A 20879-nucleotide genomic window follows, 5' to 3' on the forward strand; every position below is an offset into this window, starting at 1 on the left:
ACTGACAAAGAATCGTTGATTTGGTCCAGGTTGGACCTGTCCGTTACACTTGTAAGTTTGTGACATCCACTATTTCTAGAGATTCCTTCTTTAGATAAAGAATATTTTTTTTTCTTTTCACATAATGTACAGCGATACGTTTGAATTTCATTTTCAAGAGCTTATCAATGAAATTTTAATTTATATACACCATCATTAACATTAGTTGTAATATCATATAATTTGATCCCGGTTGGACCTCTATGTTTGTGATAGCCGGTATTTATGGATCTTATAGTATTTGGTCCAAGTTGGACTTCTATGCCAGGGTAAAAAGTACATCATATTATTTCACTGACAAAGAACCCCTAATTTGGTTCAGGTTGAACCTGTCCCCGTAAGTTTGTGACACTATTTCTAGAGATTGCTTCTTTAGATACTGAATAGTTTTTTTTATCTTTTCACATAATATACAGAATAAATTACTTTTGAGATAATTTCTCCAATTATATATATATTTTTTTGCTGTAAATAATTTTCAGGGATTGAAAAACCTCAAAAGGGGGGGAGAGTTTCATCAAAATTACAAGCCTCTTCCCTCCCCTTTGACTTAATAATAATTTTTGTTGGAAAACTTAAATATCTTATTAATTATTGTTTCAAAAGTAGAACACAATTATTGGTAGAACAGTTATTGCTTGACAATTTCGTTCAATTTGCAGCCAAAAAAGAAAAAAGGAAGAAGAAGACATTCAATCAATCTTTGAGGGGCTTTTTGGAGTCTTTTTTCATTTCAGCTCATTGGGCGTGTGGATCTAGATCTCAAAAGAGCCAAATTTTGGATTTTCAACTGGTGGGGTTTTTTTTTTTGCTCAATTTCTTGATTATTGTTGGGTTTTTGCTATCTGTGATCTCCTTTTGTGTTGAAATCCTGATGCTCTTTGGATGTAATATCTTATTGGGGTATTTACGGACCCTCAAGAGTCTAAAAGAAGAAGTTAATAAATTTATGACCATATACGAATTTGTATATATAGGAATTTGCAGGAAAAATTTGGTCATCGGATTAAATCATGATGTTTTTCTTTGATGTAATTTCTAATTGCGGGTATTTACGGACAATCAAGAAAAAAAGTTTAATAAAATTTATAGTGCAATGCATAATGATATTAGAATGTTGGATGATTTAACTGAAAGGGATTTGCAGAGGTGGGACTTGAAATCAACAACAACATACAAAGTGTAATCCCATAAGTGGGGTCTAGGGGTAGAGTATACGCAGGCCTTACCCTCCTACTTTGGCAGGTAGAGATGCAGGGGCTTGAAATCATGATGCTTTTTCTTTTGATGTAGTTTCTTATTACGCAGACCTCAAGAAAAATAAGAGTCTAGAAGAAGAGAAAGTTAATAATTTTATACTGCAATGCATAATCATATTAGAATTTGTATATATATGGTCAAGAAGCTTTAGAAATTTTGCTTTCCACAGTTGGATGATTGAAGTGAAAGTGGTGTATAGGGATTTGCAGAGGGGTGAAGATGGGGGTGATGTCAAGGAAAGTAGTGCCTGCATGCGGCAGTCTCTGCTTCTTTTGTCCATCATTGCGCGCAAGGTCAAGACAGCCTGTTAAACGCTACAAGAAGCTCCTTGGAGAGATTTTCCCCAAATCACAGGTTTATTTCTCTCAAACGCCATATTTCTTTTGATGTCATATAGGATTTTCAGTTTTCTTCTGATGCTTATTGTTTTGTCTCATGCATTGCAGGATGCTGGGCCAAATGATAGAAAGATTGTAAAACTTTGTGAGTATGCTTCCAGAAACCCATTGCGCATACCTAAGGTAAACATTAACCTTTTTTGAAGTTGGGACAGAATACCCTCTCAAGTTTTGTTGAAAAACTGATTCATGAAAACTTCAATGTTTCTCTCTTGTGCTCTTCTTGTATTTTAACTTTTAAGCATGTCTGTCCTGTGGGCAACATTGTACTTCTCCATTCACAAGTAGCAATCAAGTCTTTTAAATGATTTTTTCTTAACGGGAAATGCATTTCGTTATGCAATTAAACCATAACGAGTACATACTTGAGAGGATGGTTTTATCACAAATTGAAAGCAGTTTGTAGGAGTTCAGCCTCCAAAATTTGCAGTAATGTTCTAAGATAAGAGTTCAAAAGCCGCTCATGAAGTGTCTGCCATAGCTTTATTTTACTACAGAGGTCTTTTTAGGTCTGCTCCCTCAATTAAGCCATGAGGGGGTTACTCTGTAAGAAAGCTGAGCTCAGTCACTCCGTGAATTCTTTAAAGTGTTAAAACAAACCTCCTTTTGTCATATTCATCCTGATAAATTGTGGCCATGAATTTTCACCCATGTATCAGAATTTTCATTATGTAGTATTGGGAGTTAAGAAGTTTCATTAATTTCCATGTTTGTAAAGCTTTATTGGTGTCATGAGTCTCCTTAATATGTGTATACTAATTACTGATCAATGTGATTCAGATTACTGAATACCTGGAGCAAAGGTGTTACAAAGATTTGCGAAATGAGCACCTTGGGTCAGTGAAGGTTGTTACCATGATCTACAGGAAGCTGCTATCTTCATGTAAGGAGCAGATGTAAGTTTGAACAATTAATAGAAGTACTTGTGTAGTTTGAATGTCCTTCTAGGGCTAGGATTTATCGGCATTTATTAGACAAGGAAAGGATAGGAACAAACCATAAGTTTATGAAGGCTCTACTCAGTGCTAAGCTTAGATTGGAAGATTAAGCCAGATCTTAGGCGCATGGCTACAATTATTTGTGACAATTGAAGTTGAAACTATGTTGCTCGGACTCTCCTAAAATGTCGCCAGGTGCGTGTCGGATCCTTCAATAGTAGTGTATTTTTGGAGGAACAGGCACGGGTCTTTTGAAGAGTCCGAGCAACATATGTTGAACATAAACAGCTGATATAAAGGAATGGATCTTGCTTATCAAAAAAAAAAAAAAAGGAAAAAAAATTGAAAAAAGGAAACGGATTCTGGAGAAATATGGATCTTCTATATTTTTATTCTCTAAAATCTGTTTGTGGAGAAGCATCATCACAAGACTGCTTGATAAGTTCTTTTTGGCAACAGTGAAGAAACTAGACGAAAGAGTTTTTCTTGTTGTCTTCAATTGCAAGAGGACTACAAAGGCTCTTCATTTCTTATATGCATACGTTTTTACAAGAAATAGCTTTTTTTGTTGGTTTTCCAACCCCATGGCGTAGTTCTATAAAGTTCCATTTACCCTTGAAAGAAAAGGTACACAAGAACTTAGAACTTAAAGAATGAAAACCTCAGCAGTAAATTCCTCTTCCTTTGTAGAGGGGCTATTGATAGATCTCAACTGGTTATCAAGAGTTATGTGCTTGATGGAAATCCATATTAGATCTACCCCTCTTCTGATAAATTGTTCCTGTCTGTTACTTGTTTGAGAATATTAAAAGAGTTTGGAGTTGATAGGGAGCCTTGGAGCAATGGGTAAAGCACACACATGTGACCTAGCCGTTGAATTAGCCACTGATGCTTGTGTTAGGGTAGGCTGCCTACATTACATCCTCTTGGGATGAGCCTGGACCATGCGTGTACATGGGAGGCTGCGTGCAGCGACTGCCCTTTATTAGAAGAGTATGGAGTTGTAAAACACTTTTTGGAGAAAATCAAACAAAAGAGTTGTTCCTAGAAACTTTACAGAAGTCATTTGATATAGTTGACCTTAAGAAATACCTATGCCCTCGCAAATAAAAGAGAAAGACCTAGTCAAATATCTCCTGAAAACTAATGAATGGGAAGTGCACGAGCAAGCTGGTCAGAACTCTAGTTTAGGATGGGGGAACTGCTTCATACCTTTTCAAAAAGGAAAAAAAAAAAAAGATTAAGAAAAACATCTCTCTTGGTTCTGCTTCATTAAGATGTAGTTTATTCAATGAAATTGTTTTAGATCTTTTCCCACTTTTCCTTGGTGACATATATTCTTGCTTCCTGCTGCCTTTATTTTATTACTGATGTTACTGATAGAGATCTAGTTATTCTTGAAACTAGGCAATGAATCATAATACTGAAAAACAATTTGCAGTCCCAGTAGTCTGTAGATGCCATCTCAAATATGTCTAGACACTAACGTTACCATTCTCAAAAAAAATAAATATGTCTAGACACTATTCAAGTAATAATGCGTAATTGTTTCCTCGGAAATTTCCGACTTGAAGATAGGCTATCTATGCTGTTATAGTTGACTAATTAATTTTTTATGTAAATGTTTCTTCCCATATAACATCAGTATCTATGCATGTGATATGCTTTTGCACTATTGCACTGATACAATTGAAGTTCTGCATACAGCATTTACCTAAGTTACTTTTGACTTTTATGCAGTTAGAATGAAATGTAATGGTTTAATTGTTTAAATTTACAACTGCAGGCCACTATATGCTACTAGTGTATTGGGGATTATCCGCACTCTTTTTGAACAAACACAGCATGATGAAATGCAGATTTTAGGTTGCAACACTCTTGTCGACTTCATCAATAGCCAGGTTTGTCTGCCTATGGAAAATAGATGTTAAAATGTACGGTTCATCCCCAGGAAAGACTATTTTGAAGTAATTGTACCAAGAACGTAGTTTCTGAAGATGTACTTGGGTAGTTCGTGCAATATAACTGCCACTGGATAATTTGGTCATGAATCATTATGTCTTTTACTGATGTCTGTTAGGATAATAGTGCTGCAAGTACATTGTAATTCTATGACAAGGATGTATACTTTTGATGGATGAGTAGAGCAATATTAGTTATTTCACCTACTCCAAAAAAAAGAGTAAAAGAAGTTATGGTACTGCATTTCTATCTTCGATTTTAAAGGTGTTTGATCATCTATTGGCTTTTATAAGAGGTTTAACTCTAGAAGAAACAAGGGGCATGTTTGGGCTTTTATGTTTGGTGGGTTGGTTTTACCCTTGGGAGTGGTCTGAGATGAGGACAATAGAGTGTGGCTTTGATAAATGGATTTAGAAGAACCTGGAAAATATTTGGTTTATGTTAAAAAGTGGATTCAAGCTCTCTTGCTTCTCCTTATTAATCAGATGGATGGTACTTACATGTTCAACTTAGAAGGCCTCATACCTAAACTGTGCCAACTAGCTCAAGAAGTTGGAGATGATGACAGAGCCTTGCGCTTGCGCTCTGCAGGAATGCAAACTCTGGCTGTCTTGGTAAAAACTCTCTCTCTCTCTCTCTCTTTTGTTGTTTATTATTTATTTAATTATACTTGCAAAAATCTCAAGTACCCATAACTTGGAACCACTTCAGGTATTTGGGTGTTTACTGATATTCGGAATTACTAGATTTTGGTGACATAGACTCAATGATAGTACCTTCTTTGAAGGATGTATCTGCATTTATTGTGGCACTGTACTTTTGTGTGTTGGAGTTATTTAACTCGTCTCAAAGACTAGTTTCTCATTGTGCCTGTCCAAACTCATTGTCACGGCAGACAGCACCTTATTCAATGATAAATATCTACTTATATGTAGTGTTTGGGCAGCTAATTCTGCCAGTTTTCATCAGATATTTATAGCTAGTGACTGTAAAAGTTTCAAGTGTATAAAACTAATCCTTCAGGGACATCCAATAAAATTGGGAAGTTTCAAGTGTATAAAACAGTAGCTTAACTTAGCCCGGTAATTGAGAAAAGGTGCCTGTTTGTTTCAATACTTCTAGTGCAGCTTCTATAGCTGGGATAAGAAGCTTCTTTATGAGGTCTAAACATTAATTTCTGAAGGAGTATCTTAGAGATTACCGCTTCCGTTTCTTTAATTAATCCAGAGATGATTCAAAGTTTGTGAAGAGAACAGACAGGGAAGTAATTATATCTAGCATTAGGTTCAGTATTTGCTTCCTTGTATTTATCTAATTTCTCTCTAGGCTACACTGTGGAGTCTATTCCTTTCCTTTTTTGACTTTTCTTTACGTGTGTTTCATTTGTTTTTTTTTTTCCGTTTTTTCTTTTAGGTGTGGTTTATGGGGGAGCAGTCTCACATCTCCATGGACTTTGATCATGTAAGATAATTTCAATGTTACTCAGTTATTCAATTTTCAGATCATGAGATACTCCAATTGCCAATTCATATTTCTAATGTTGGCATGAAAATAATGTAGATTATCACTGCCACTTTGGAGAATTACATTGACTTCACAGTGAACCTAGAAAATGGACAAGACGGTAAACAGTCTCAACCTTCAGAACAGTGGGTTCAAGGAGTGTTGAATACTGACGATCAATACTCATCTTTCCCTGATATGAGCAAGAAGGTTTCATCCTCTATCATGAATGCAAATACAAAATTGACATCCTCAATGTAAGATTGTACGCCTAAAAAGGCAAAATTCTTTTTCCTCGGGCTGACAATGTAATGGATTATGCTTACTTTATATTATTGTCTAACTTTAATCAGCGAGACAGCCAAGAGCCCCTCTTATTGGGCCAGAGTTTGCTTACATAACATGGCCTTACTGACAAAAGAAGCAACTAGTGTACGGCGGGTTCTTGAACCTCTTTTTCATTGTTTTGACACTGAAAACTATTGGGCTTCAGAGAAAGGACTCGCCTGCTCGGTGCTCATGTATTTGCAGTGCCTGTTAGAGGAATCAGGTGATTCATGGGCTCCTTGTTCCTCTTCTTCTGCTGAGATTTATATTTGTGATTTGTTCAGTCTATTGCTCGTTCAATTCTCCCTAATACAAATTTTGACCCCAGGTGAAAATTTCCATTTGTTGCTATCCATCTTGGTCAAGCACTTGGATCACAAGAACATTGTCAAGCAGCCTGACATACAGATCTGTATAGTTAATGGGGTCACGCACTTGGTAGAAAATGCAAAAGAGCAAGCTTCCGCAACAATAGTTGGTGTCATTAATGACCTGATTAAACATTTACGGAAGTGCATGCAGTATTCAACTGAAGCATCTAGTCCGAAAGACGGATTAAATAATTCTAACTCCAATCTTCAGTCTGCCCTAGAGAAGTGCATATTACAGCTCTCAAAGAAGGTTTGTCTTTGATAATTTGGTTTTCAATTGGCCGCAAGCATGTGCATTATACTCTGAAGTTTTCTTTTCTTTTATATATGTACCTTATAATTTAGCAAGAAGTTGCGAGTAAATTGGCTTCATCTAAGTTACATGCAATCCACTACCCTTTATTCTGTTCCATATGCTTTCAATGTTTTTTTCCCTATGTTTTTGAGGAAGCAATTCACTTTGCAGATGGAGAGTTGAAGTTGTGCCTTTTTGCTTTAGCTTCCAAGGTTAATAAAGAATAGTTTGGACCAGAAATGCATGCTTATTAGCCCTATGTGTTTCACAAGACTTGCATTTGACATTTTTCTTTATCAAGTGCAAGTTGATCCTGCTTTAATAACCTTGACACTGCATACTGGACCCAAGGCGAGTGCTAGTTCTAATCACTGCAAGTGATTAAAAGATGAGCATTGTGTATCCAGCAGCCTTTTATTTGCAGTTTGTTTTGCCTACTTCTTCACTCAATCCCCATAATGAGCCTTTCATAGAAATAGAAATCTTTTGCATTTCCTAAATTTATATCAGCAAGTTGTTATATCAGCAAGTAGTTTTAGAATTCTAATTTGGACTCAGTGTAAGATTTGATGCAACTACTCTTCTAAAGGCATACTCAATCGATAAATGTATTTGCTTCTGGCACTTTTCAAAGGCTAATAGATGTTGATGTTTTCAGTCAAAACTGTGATGATAATGAGTTGGTCAACTTTGATTATAGTTTCTGGGGAGCAAGCAGCTTGCTATCACCAAGTCCAATTGATTGCAAGCATCAACATCCTATTTGCCTCTGGTAGAGTGCAGGAACCAAGTGCTATTATAGGGTGAATGTTGTATTTTTCTTGTCGCTTCTAAGTTTAGATCTTCATTTGCTTATTTGCATGAGCATACCCTGTGCATTATGTTTTAGGTGAAGGTAGTTGTTTTTATTATGACATCTATGTCATTAGCAGGTTGCTGATGTGGGCCCTATACTTGATATGATGGGCATGGTGCTAGAAAACATCCCAGCGAGCACTGTGGCAGCTAGATCAACGATTGCGGCTGTGTATCGCACGGCACAAATTGTTTCTTGCATTCCTAATGTGTCATATTACAGGAAGGTAACTAGAATCTGTTGTCGAGCTCCTGATTCATGGTTTTGTAACTTTTATGTTGTCTAAATGGTGTAATCTGCTTTCAATCGTCCTCAGGCTTTTCCAGATGCTCTCTTTCTCCACTTGCTCTTGGCAATGTCACACACTGACCATGAAACACGAGCTGGAGCACACCATATATTCTCCACTGTGCTTATGCCACCTGTCAGTCCCTTGTCATCTCTACATAGTAGAAATTCTTCCCAGAGTATTCCAGACCAATCACCAAGGAAGTTGGCGAAGGTTAGAATTAAGAGTTTCTCTATTCAAGATGGAAATACAGATGGAAATGGTTCTAGAGATGGATTAGTGGGAGAAGAAAATGAAGATGTCAGTCGGCATTCACATCTATCTGCTGACTCTCGATCTCGAAGCCAATCCTGTGGCTTCATGGATGCGCTCCCTGACAAGAAACCAGTATGGAAGAACTAATGTCTCTTCTTTTATTTGCAAGAAATATCAATGAATTCGTTTTCCTTTTAAGCTAATTAAATGTCTAATAGTTTGAAATACTTCAGGAGCTTACTTCGCTTCGGTTGAGTAGTCACCAAGTGAGTCTTCTGCTTTCATCTATCTGGGTTCAGGCAACAATGACGGATAACACACCTTCCAATTTTGACGCGATGGCCCATACGTACAGAATTGCTTTACTTTTCACTCGATCAAAGGTTAGATCCAATCTTTTTTGTTGTATATAAACGTTTTGCTGTTCCAGTTTTCAATATTCTAGTGGCAAATCCTTGACCATAGGAATGTTTTCTTTTCTTTTTTTATTTACCAAGAAATTCTTTCCATTCACACAAAATTCAGAATACTTCAAGAGAACCTACATCTATCCAAACACTTTTTCTACTGCAATCTATTTTCTCCAAATAAATCTTTGATAAAGCTATAAAAACTACAAACTGTTATAAGTCTTATATTGCTTGATCTCCATCTTCTATGCCGTTCTGCAACTGTTTTCATCAATCACATAATAGTTGGTCTTGCGAATTGCAGAATTCTAGTCACATAGCACTTGTTCGGTCTTTCCAGTTAGCCTTCTCTCTAAGGACTATTTCTATGGACAAAGAAGGTGAGTTGAGTTCACTATCAAGTTCCACCATCTTACATACTTGGGGAGTGCAATTATTTAGTTGGGGTTCAGATATAAATTGACATCAGTAATACGACCTGATGAAAACATCAATCACTTAAGAAGTTCCTGACTGTGTTGTCGATGTTTACTACTGTATCTTACAGTACGGAATTTCTGGTTTTATCAGCATTAATATCTTTTGGTGCAAATATTGACTATAATTTTATTTACTGCTTACTGAAGGAGGTTTACAACCATTTCGAAGGAGGTCTCTATTTACTTTGGCATCATATATGCTCATCTGTTCAGCAAGGGCGGGCAATCTCCCTGAACTAAGTCCTGTGGTTAAATCATCACTGACAGATGAAATGGTTAATCTTCAAAGCTCTTTGTGTTTGCTGAATAAGTAGTTGATTTCTTCCAGTCTTGCTGTTTAGGCCGAATTTGATCAGCTCTCCATCTTTTCTGATATATATAGTTTGTTCAAATTTAATCTTGTGATAAATGTTTGGTTAAATAGGTTGATCCTTATCTCAAGTTGGGAGAAGATGTGAGGCCACAAGCTGCATCTATAGCATCTGGTAGTGAAGCATATGGTTATGGGTCACAGGAAGATGACATTGCAGCTTTGCAATCCCTGTCAACAGTAGAATTAGACGATGAGAAATTAAAAGAAATCATTATGTTGCACTTCACAACTAAATGCGGAACATTGTTAGAGGTATTAACTTTCTCCTCTTCCTCAAAATTTGATGTATGATGCAGGTTCACAACCTCATAGGTGGTGGGACTGGGAAGTTTTCTGCTGGCAAGGCTGAGATTTATACACGTTAATGTTATCTTTTTGGGTCATTATTAGCTAGTTTGATTTGTTTGGTGAATGCAGTTATGATAGAGTAGACAGAAGATTGTTTCAAAACAGCAAGAATGATGTAGAAAGCATTAGGAGTCTTTCACCTGACATTCGTACATTTCGTAAAGAACCCAGCTTGTATAGGTAGCTTGGTACATTTGATGGAAGATTATGGTTGAATTTGGTTTAGTCATAGACACTACTTGTACATTGTTTTATGAGACCGAGTTGGTGTTGTAACAATGAAATTTATTGACCTATCAAAAAATAGCAGAGTAGAGATAAAAGTAGGTTGAAGAAATAGCTTCTTGTTTGGTTCCAAATCGCTCCTTACCCTACTGATATGATAACATTGTGTCTGTTGAAGAAGTCCCACATCGGTCAATTATGGGATGGATGGTCTCTTTATATGGCTTGGACAATCCTCATCTCTTGAGCTAGCTTTTGCGGTTGAGTTAGGCTCAAGATCCATTTCTTTACATGGTATCTGAGCCATCCCAATTCTCGTTCATGGGCCCCCATATTAAATTGTCCATGCTCAAGATGTCCAGTCCTGGCCGTGGTTTTTTTGGGTTTTGGGGGGGGATGTTGAAGAAGTCCCACATCGGTCAATTATGGGATGGGTGGTCTCTTTATATGGCTTGCGAAACACCTCTTGAGCTAGCTTTTGGGGTTGAGTTAGGCCCAAGATCCATTTCTTTATGGTGCCAACACAAGATGATTCAAAATGTGACTTGAAATCAATGAAATTAACATTCATTGGTCACATACTAAGGCCTGATTCTGAATAATATATCTTAAAAAGCTGGTTATTATATCTTTTGAATGTTAAAAGAGAGCTATTGAAGAGCCTTCTCTTAAATGCTTCCATGAGTTTTCTGCTAATGAAGGATGAGAGTATTTGATTGCAGCATAATCTGCTCTGATAAAGAGCTCATAAGGGGAGGATTGCCTTAAGACCATATAAGGAGATCTAGACCCCATCCCACAAACGATGTGGGTCTCCAACATGCTCAAGCTACAAACATGTTGTAGAATTCTTTATGCAAACTCACAGGAAATGGATCCGCTGTCAATATATTCTCTTTTTTCCTCTTCCATATAACGTCTATGGAATGGAGAAGCTCCTGGTAGGGAGTGCAAACCGCTTCCTCCTTTAATGGGCACTATGCGGTCTGAATCTGGATCTGGATTAGTCGGGCTAGTGGGTTCCGGATACCAGATGGTTATACCCAAAAAAATCCCTCTTATGGATCTTAAGCTATTAAATAAATGAGCTTCTTAGGACAGAATTTGTTCTTATCTTCTTCTAGAACAGGATGTTGAATCTTGGCTACTGTTTTTCAGGATGAGTTAGCAAGCATAAGAAAACAACTCTTGGAAAGGTTTGAACCGGACGATGCCTATCCACTTGGGATTCCTCTGTATATGGAAACGCCTCACCCCTGCTCTCCACTTGCTCAGATTGAGTTCGAGACTTTTGATGAGGTTGTAGAGGAACCATTTTCTGTATTTGAGATATATATTTATTTATGTCTATTTGGTTACTATTTTTCTTTTGTGATGTCTTGAACTTTTTCACCCACCCCAATGGAATGACTTTCAGATATGCATTCTAACAGAGTTGATTGTGTTTCTTTACTCTATCAGGTCATGGCACCTCCTTCCCTCATAGACGAAGAAGCAATTTCAGATGCTAATGGAAGCCAATCAGGTCGAAAGACATCTCTGTCTATCAATTCCCTTGACATTCTAAGTGTTAACCAGCTTTTAGAATCGGTGAGTAACTGCTTTGAAGCACATGTTTAGGAATATATGTGGAGTTGTTTATGAGCTAGATTAGCCTATGGATAGATTTACTTACATATTATTGACATTTAAACTTTGAGAATCCACTTGATCTTTGCACCATTGCAATGAGAGTACAAAGGGGGAACAAAGAATAGAGTAATATGGCTGGATACTCGTCGCATCATGGTTCAGCCTATCTTTTGCCTTCCCATTAGTGAAGCATAGTAACGAAAAGGGACGAAATCGAATGATCTCCCCAGCCCCGTCGTATCTGTGTTGTTCAGGCACGACAGTGGTGCCAATCAGGATACACGGAGAATATGCTCTGAGTGTGCAGTGGAAGCGGATGATCAGATTGATGGTGATGATGGAGAAATAAGAAGATAGGAAATGGAGAAGAATAAGATGATAATGAAGACAGATAAGGAACACAAAAAAGAAAAGAAATTTGATCATGTCTCTGGCTCTCTGTAAACCTACTTTCTCCACTTCTCTGTTCTACTTCGAATTGTGTTGAAGTCGCAGTTTGATGGGAACCAAGGGACACAAGCCTAGAAAGAGAGTAATCTTTAGCAAAACCCTAAAAGTTCTTGAAATGAACTTGAGAGCCAAAGGGCTATATTTAATCATAAAGGCGGTCAACCTGCAAACTTGTCTTCTACGATTGCCACTTTCTTCTTTTTAATCAAGAGAAAGTCCTAAAACTACAAAAAAAAAAAAACCCTAAGCATTACAAACTAATCAAATAATTTGCACTCTGATAGCTCTTAAGCTACATTCCTGTAACTCTTCAATTACCGTGGAACTAAAGGAAAATAAATCAGATTTACCGTAGTCTGAAAAATACACTTTTAACTTTTTTCCCCTCTATATTGGCATCAGCTTTCCTTCGGTCAGAAAAAGATTTGTCCTCATTTTGACTTCCCTTGATCATAGGATGCCCATGTGATCCTTTCTTTCTTTTTCTTTTTCCTGCCAACTGGAGTTCCTTCAAGTGTAACTCTCTTAATTGCATCTCCTTCCCTTTGTATAGTAATTAACTCCCTTATATAGCATATCAACATAGTTTACAATTTCACATGCCACAATTTCACGTGTTAACAGGGGCCAGAAAGAGTCGGCCGTAGGAATTTAGAACTCCTGACAGTTTTTGTGATAGTGTACATCCTTTTGTTGATCCCTCATGTCACCAAAGTCAAGTAACAAAAGAAACATTTAAAAGAGGCAACTGATGTCATATATGTGAGAGACATGCCGTCACCTTTAAAAGTGTGTATGCTTTACAAGAGAAATACATAAGAAAATGGGGAACCCTTAAGACCGGGAAAGGATAGAATTCCAATGCCTGATTGAATTTCTTCACAAACAAAGCACACCACAGATCCCCATAGTCATATTATGAGAAGTTCTTCTACACTTGGGAGGGATTGCCTTTCCATATATTTTGGTTGGATCCCTACAGCACCGAGAACCATGTCTTTTCTTCACTTGGTTAGCAGCAAGAAGGGTGGCCTCGATGGCCGAGAATTTGAGCTAGATGAAAAGTACATACGTCAATGGGTGATTTTATGTGTAAGGCTTAGGTGAAGACTTGGATCATCTTCTTCCACATTATTGGCTAGCTTCTCGGTTATGGTGGAAATCTTGAGATGGTTTGGAATACATTAGGTAATGCCAAGCACTATGAAAGATGTATTTTTGAGCTGGAAATTTGGAAGATGAGGAGAAGACACGTGGCTTGGAAGGTTGCACTTATGTTGGGTCGTTTGGAGAGAGAGAAATAGGAATATTTTTGAAGTGGTAGAGAATGATTTTGCACATGTGAGGAAGGCTCTATTATTTTTTTTTGGAGCACCCATGAGGTTCCTTTATGTATAGAAGATCGGGTGTCATTTGTAGATGACCATATTTGTACGTTTTTACCTTTTGATATACTTCTTGGATACAAGTGTTTTTTCCCAAACGTTCGATAAAACTTTATTACTTTATCAAAAAATAAGAAAATATAATTAAGAAAAGGAGAGGCTGATTTTAATGCTGTAGAACATAAGTTCCTGTAAACAACGATGACTTAGGAGCATTTCACTTCTGTGGATCTCTTAGTTAATGAAATTGATTAGCTCATGTGACATGTAATTCTACATGCATAATTACTTAGTATTTCTTTTTGTTGAACATTGTCAAATTGGCTGTGGTGCTATGAACTATAAGATCAGTAGCATGTTCCTGTATAACACTATCTCTTGCACATGTAGGTTCTGGAAACTGCCCGACAAGTTGCAAGCGTCCCAGCTTCCTCTACACCGATACCCTATGATCAAGTGAAAAATCAGTGTGAGGCCCTTGTTACTGGTAAACAACACAAGATGTCAGCCCTCCAGAGTTTCAAGACGCAACTGGAAACCAAGGCATTACTGTCCTATAATGAAAATGACAGGAAGAACGCTTCTTTACCAAAGATGGTGAGAATCACTCTGTTTGTCCCTCTATCAGTTAGTTTATCCAAGCTTCTTTTTGTGCTTGAATGATATATTTACTTATCATAATGTAATTTTTTGAACTTTTTTGGTAAACTGAATAGCTATATAGTTGTTAATTGATAAATAGAGCTCTGAGTGCTACAATATCCTGTGATGCAGCTTTGTTTGATGATTAGTCTTCCCAAGAAAAAAGTTACAGTACAAAAGTCAAAGGATTTATAGTATTCCATTAAACTTACCTGCCAGCATATAAGTTGAGCCCTCGGGTCCCAACCCGATCATCGCAACAAGCTCTAAAACATTATATAGACCTATGTGAAGTCTCAAAGCTAAGGTACGGGGTGCAAATACTCAAAATGAGGGGTTGGGATGTTATATTCTCCCCCCCTCTTAAACAAATATTCATCCTCGAACGGGTTTAAAATTATACCGAGCTGTCGAACAACTGCCGATATCTGCTGTGTGTCTGACTCCGTCTCCCAAGTAGCTTCCTGTATTGGATGGTGCTTCCAATGCACTTTCACCGAAGCTATCTCCTTTTACCTCAGGTTTCCCAGCTGCCTGTCCAAAATAGCCAACGACTCCTCGTAGGTCAAATTCTCCTCAAGCTGTACCATATCCAACTTCAACACGTGGGACTTATCCTCAATATACCTCCGCAACATGGATACATGAAATAGGATGTACTGTTGTCATGCCTATGCTCCAAAACCTCAAACGCGCCTATGAATCTCTGTCTCAACTTGCCTTTCTTCCCAAAACGCATCACACCCTTCATAGGGGAGACTCTCAAAAGTACTTTTTCACCCTCCATGAACATATACTTCTTTAATGTAAACGGGGAATCTGTTCAACGAAATTAGGAGGCTTAAAACTGGTGGTTTGGATTCGTAATTTGCCTTAAGTTTGTGAAAAAGTTGTCTGGCTTAGTAGATCTTTTCTATCTTGCATGGGTGGACCTTGGTTCAGCTGGTCATTATCGCACCTTTCACTCACCAAGTCTTTTTTTTTTTTTTAAGAGACTGGTACTGTTGTATTCCTCAGCATTAAGGGTATGCTGGCGACCTCCAAAAACGGAGAGTAAAGAAAAAGATTTTAAAGATAAAGATAAACTTACAGTGCTCCTAGTAAATCTACAAGGTCATCTACATTCTCTATACATTGTTCTTTACACCAAAAATAGAAAGATACAATACAATTCTCCTTCACTTTCTGAATAGAATTTGATGTATCTTCAAAACATCTCACATTTCTTTCTTTCCATACTGTCCACCAAATGAATGTGGGGATTACCTTCCACCATTTTTTCTGGCTCTTGCTTCCCCCTCTTCTGATCCAACAGGTCAATAAATCAGCAGTATGTTCAGGCATTGTCCATTTGACTTCTGCGAGACTTAAGAACATTGACCATAATTGCTCTGTAAATCTACAATGAAGAAAGAGATGGCTGTTTGTTTCTCTTGTCTGCATACATAGAAAACATCTGAGCACAACAGTTCGGCCTTTTCTCTGAAGCACCTCTTGAGTTAGGCATGCCCTTCTTACAACCAACCAAGTGAAGCATCTCACCTTTGTAGGTGCTATACTTTCCCAAACATTCTTCCATAAACCTGGCCTCCCTTCACTAGCAACCATGTTTCTTTTCCTGTACAACCTCTTAACATAAAAGGCTCCATCAGAGTTGTGTCTCCATCTAATAGCATCCGGTATATTGGTTGTACCAGTGAACAAACCAATATCCTTCAGAAGTTCTGCCACTCTTTCCACCTCCCAATCATTCAGATGTCTCCTGAAAAGCAGGTTCCAACCTTGAGGTGTCCAGCAATCACCAATTGTAGCATTCGGATTTGAACAAATGGAGAACAGATCAGGGAAAGCATCCTTAAGTGAAGTTCCATTTATCCAAACATCATTCCAGAACAGTATCTTAGAGCCATTGCCCACTCTATGACATGTATCTTCTTTCAGCATGTTCCACAAAGCTCTGATAGTTTTCCAAACTCCCACACCATAAGTGTTGTTGACTTCATATGTACACCAATGATTGTGTTGTTCATATTACTTTGAACAACCTCTCTCCATAGTGAATGTTCTTCCTCATTAAACCTCCATAACCACTTCATCATAAGACAATTGTTGTGTAGCCTTAAGTTCCTAATGCCCATCCCCCCCTTTTTCTTGCTTTTTTCGACTACCTTCCATTTAACCAGATTATAGCCTTTTCCTTCTTTGTTACCGTGCCACAAGAACTCTCTTGTCAGTTTGTTTAGCCTCTTGATCACCTTGGTAGGGATAGGAAACAAAGACATCACATAAGTGGGCAAAGAATCTAGGACTGAATTTATTAGAGTGAGCCTGCCCACTAAAGAAAGATACTGAGCTTTCCATTTTGCTAATTTCTTCTCTGTCACCAAGTCTTTTTAGATTGAAGAATTAGAAAATTCAGAATGAAAGTCTTGATTCCCTCAAGCTTGGTTGGGAATTTATTGTATTACATGTGTATACATTGTGGTAAGTTTTATAATTACAAAATCAAATCAACTCTAAATAATGGCGCATCTTGTGCTATCTTTAACACTCCCCTCAAGCTGGAGTGGATATATCATAAGCTCCAAGTTTATTAAAAAACTCTGTTCTTTCAGTGGCAACAATCTCACTAGCATTCTTAAACAAGTGATCATTATATACTTGATCATCATATATGTTACCTTTCTCAAAAAAAAAAAGAAAAAGAAAAATACTTGATCATATATCTGATCCATAAATCTTAATCTAATTGAAGAAGTCCATGATATGTCACTGTGGTAATAGTGGGAGAACTTCAATTGGAGGAAAAGTGAGGTCTAATGTCACATGTATTCGAGAGTAACCTTTTTTTGGGTCAGATTGAGGTTTCCAAGGAGATCTATAGCTGAGAATCCAATAGTAGAGTCCCAAAGATATACCAAGAAAGTGATACCGTTGAAATGCCAGGATACGTCTAGAAATGCCAAAAAAAAATGAATATCAGGCGTGATATATAACTGGAGAGTGCTGGAATACTACTAGAGGAGCCGAAAGTGTGATATCAGATTTGCTATACCACTATATATGCAGGAATAACATCTTTGCAGCCTCGGATTTATGATTTGAAGTAGTGCCAGTGTGAAATAGATGTTGGGGACCCCACTCTGGATGAGCTGATGTATGGCGAGTCGGCTAATGCTGAATCTGGCGAGAGAAGACGTTGGAATTTGTCTCACGTGCCAACGCGTGTATGCAGTTCTAGTGAAACTGATCTGTGTGTGGTTGCCAATACCGATGGGCTTCTCGGCCTGAGGTCATTGGAGCTCTGCGGATCTTTTGGATCGAGGGTGATGCTTAGAAATAACTTCAAACCTCCAAATTGAAATTATTTCAAATCGGGAGGATTGTTCCTTCACAGAGGCTTATACTCTTTATTGTGAGAAAAAGAAAGGAAAGAAAAAGGATTTTAGAATTTTCTATGACTGACGCCTCTGATTCCATGTAGAATTAGAGAGAATGTACAGAAATTACAAGTGAATACGGTTTGGTAAGTGTATAATTACAAAATCAAATCAAATCAACCAATTAATAATAAATCTTGTACTACCTTAACAGTGACGGTGTGTTGAGTTCATCAAAAATGAATAAAGGTAATTCTTTTGCAATGGCAAATCGAAAGATTTTTGGAAAAAGGTTTGGTGTTACCAGACAACACTAGATGATGGATCATTTGACTAAGTTTGTTGGGGTACTTCACTGACCCTTTTCTGAAGAAAGGTACCAAAGTTTGACTTCTTAAGAATAACTAAGTTGAATATTGGATAATGAAATTATGATAGAGGTGTATAGTCTATAGTGATTTTCAATAGCCAATGTCCCTCTAATCTTCTTGATGTTTATAGAGATTTTCAGAGCTTCCATAACCTTGTTGTCTTTGGAGGTACTAGAAATTCAAGTATTTGAGACTTCAAAAATAAGAAAACTTATTACATCCAACCTTAAGAAAATTGATTTGGTCTAATTTTCTTGTTCTGAACTATGTGGATTTACTTCTATCTAGCTTTTGATCAATTCTGCTTTTGCTAAAGGTATGAGTTAGCCTTTCAATATATCATTGTATTAGGACTTTATCTAGCATATATGTATTTTATAGGGACCTTGTATGCTGTACATTACTTCTTTACGGGAGAGCTATTTTTATCTCAAGTTTATAATTAGCCTAACCCTACCACCCACTACATTAAAGCTATACGTTGAGATCATGCAAATCTACTTGACATCTCCCTTGATTGAATCTAAATCCGCTTGGCTGAAAGTTGGATCATTTTGATCCTACTAATCTGGAATTTTCATTTAGCTGAACTAGGAGTACAAAAACTGGAATAGCTTTGCTATTGCTGAATCCAGGTTAGCCAATTTGCCTAAAACTATCTAAACATTCCGTTGTACATCAGTGCCCAGGTAAATACGCATTAGCTACATGGAAGATTAAGATCATTTCCTCAGTAATAGTTTCTATATATCGTTTAACTTTGATCAGGAGGTTCTACAGGTGACACTGCTCCTGACATGGAAAAAGAAGAGAACGTTCTGTCAAAATAGGGATACCGCTTTATTTATTTCTGTTGTGATATATGAAATGTTTTCCTTGAGATCCTGAAATATTATTAGGATTTTAAGCTGTTCCTCTTGCCTTTGTTCAGGATATGGTGCTTCACCAGGATCTACAATTATCAACAGTTGAATCAACTCATGCACAAAACTATCTCTCGTGTTCTCGGGAGTATGGACAACAGTCCTTTAGGCTGCCACCGTCAAGCCCCTACGACAAGTTCTTGAAAGCAGCAGGATGCTGACTTTGATGTTTTTACTTACACGTAACTTCTAATACTTGTAAGTATTGTCTCAGCATGTTCATATCTCGCCGTGCTCACCCAAAGCAGTGTCTTATTCTATTCTTTCATTTATACCAAAAAGTACTTCACTGTTTAGCACTTTCTAATGTAATATAATGTGTATTTAGTTCATATTAATGTGAAGTGTGCAAGCTGGAAAACATAAGCGGAAAGAACTTATAACTTTTTTAGTAGCGGAAAGGAAAAGAGAAAAAGAAATGATTGTTTGTAGTGTATTTCTACCTTCTTTATGTATCTTTGGTGAACAGGTATGTCTATAAGTGATCACGCCTTATAGAAACTGTTTTGTATCTTTGCTGAACTGGTATGTCTATAAATGATATTTTATGGTTTTCTGAACCGAGTTTCCAGGGTGTGTTTCCAACAAATTTTCGAAGTTCTATGTATTTTCTTGATTCTTTCTTCCATGATTCGAGGGTTGAACCAGCGTCCTTCTCGAACATAGGATGATGGGTACCTCCTTACGATATATTTGATCATCAAGAATGTTGGGCAGCACTTTGTCATTTCAGGTTGATCATTGGGAAGAACTCGGTTGACCGCTGCTTTCTTGTTAAAGAACTACGTAGTTGATGTTGGATCTCACTGTTTGCGGATGCCTTTACCTACTTCGAAATGCTTTCTCCAGTGCTAATTTACTTCAAATTAATAGCCCAATTTATAGTTGAAAGGTGGTAGGTTGTTCTATTACATATGAACTCTCTTGCATGATTTTTATCGACTCATGTGAGTCATCAAATTATCGTAAAAACTGTAGAAACATTTTATTATGTGTCTTGCACAACTAACATTAGTTGTGTGAGGTTCGTTTTTGTTTCACAAGTTGGTGGATCCAAATTTTATATGTTTGGGTTCACTAATTTGTGGGTCCACTAATTTATGTGACAAAAAGAAGTCTTTACACAAGCGAACCCACGTGTAAGCTAGGGGTGCGGTGACCCATTAACTTCAAGAAAAAATCGTGTACATATGTGGATATATCGTGAAAACTATTATATTTTTAATTAGGCACCCTAATAAACAAAGCTGAAATGGGGGCACTGGCTGAAGTCGCTGGTTCCGGGTTACCCTTAGGTCAAAGCTCAAATGTAACTTTCCGTTATTTTGTTTTTTATTTAAAATTAATTAAATGGCTCGGCTGTGGCCATCATAAACATCCATTTTTGCACCTATTTTGTTTGGAAAACAATAATGCAAATGTGAGACATGAGAATCGAACCTGCAAAAGTATGGATATTTTGAATACCCTTGACCGCTAACTATCACTTTCAATTGTTACAAAAGTGTTAAAATTTAGTATAGAACCCATATTTGATCTATATACTCGTATTTTCACAGAGGGTGCTCAACCGACTATCCTTTTGTCATTGTTCACGCCACCATTGACTAGTTCGACACGACATTATAACTCACGGGAAGTTTCCTTGATGTATATGTTAAGGTAATGGTGGTTCCGTTGTCCTCAAATTTTGGGTGTGCCTTTGCACATAACTCATGTTAGTTGTGTGAGACACAAAATAAATTTCTATGTGATAAAGATGTAGACA

At 37.3% G+C, this 20879-nt stretch overlaps 1 protein-coding gene across 6 annotated transcripts; it reads left to right on the top strand.

Annotated features, from left to right (window-relative positions):
- Positions 1 to 230: 230 nt before the first annotated feature.
- LOC132644238 (protein SEMI-ROLLED LEAF 2) lies at positions 231 to 19671 on the top strand. Of its 6 annotated transcripts, XM_060360814.1 has the most exons (21): positions 231 to 376; positions 702 to 832; positions 1499 to 1653; positions 1746 to 1820; positions 2478 to 2593; positions 4422 to 4536; positions 5083 to 5211; positions 6011 to 6058; positions 6158 to 6357; positions 6454 to 6650; positions 6756 to 7048; positions 8026 to 8175; positions 8266 to 8625; positions 8712 to 8876; positions 9208 to 9283; positions 9530 to 9657; positions 9807 to 10007; positions 11487 to 11627; positions 11790 to 11918; positions 14186 to 14392; positions 19120 to 19671. In XM_060360814.1, the coding sequence occupies exons 3-21, from the start codon at positions 1519 to 1521 to the stop codon at positions 19270 to 19272; spliced, it is 3018 nt and encodes a 1005-aa protein (XP_060216797.1). In that variant the 5' UTR covers positions 231 to 376; positions 702 to 832; positions 1499 to 1518; the 3' UTR covers positions 19273 to 19671. The 6 variants fall into 6 exon arrangements, with proteins under 6 accessions (XP_060216797.1, XP_060216798.1, XP_060216796.1 ...); XM_060360815.1 differs by lacking the exon at positions 231 to 376 and having other exon boundaries at positions 418 to 832; positions 1509 to 1653; XM_060360813.1 differs by lacking the exon at positions 231 to 376 and having other exon boundaries at positions 419 to 832; positions 1469 to 1653.
- The last annotated feature ends 1208 nt before the right edge of the window (positions 19672 to 20879 follow it).

This window comes from Lycium barbarum, chromosome 6, assembly GCF_019175385.1.
Source record: "Lycium barbarum isolate Lr01 chromosome 6, ASM1917538v2, whole genome shotgun sequence".
Classification (NCBI taxonomy): domain Eukaryota; kingdom Viridiplantae; phylum Streptophyta; class Magnoliopsida; order Solanales; family Solanaceae; genus Lycium; species Lycium barbarum.

Coding starts and splice junctions, on each gene's coding strand:
- LOC132644238 (XM_060360814.1), top strand. CDS start 1,519: ATGGGGGTGATGTCAAGGAAAGTAGTGCCTGCATGCGGCAGTCTCTGC. Junction 6,651..6,755: donor GTGCCTGTTAGAGGAATCAG/GTGATTCATGGG, acceptor TTTTGACCCCAG/GTGAAAATTTCCATTTGTTG. Junction 8,176..8,265: donor ATGTGTCATATTACAGGAAG/GTAACTAGAATC, acceptor AATCGTCCTCAG/GCTTTTCCAGATGCTCTCTT.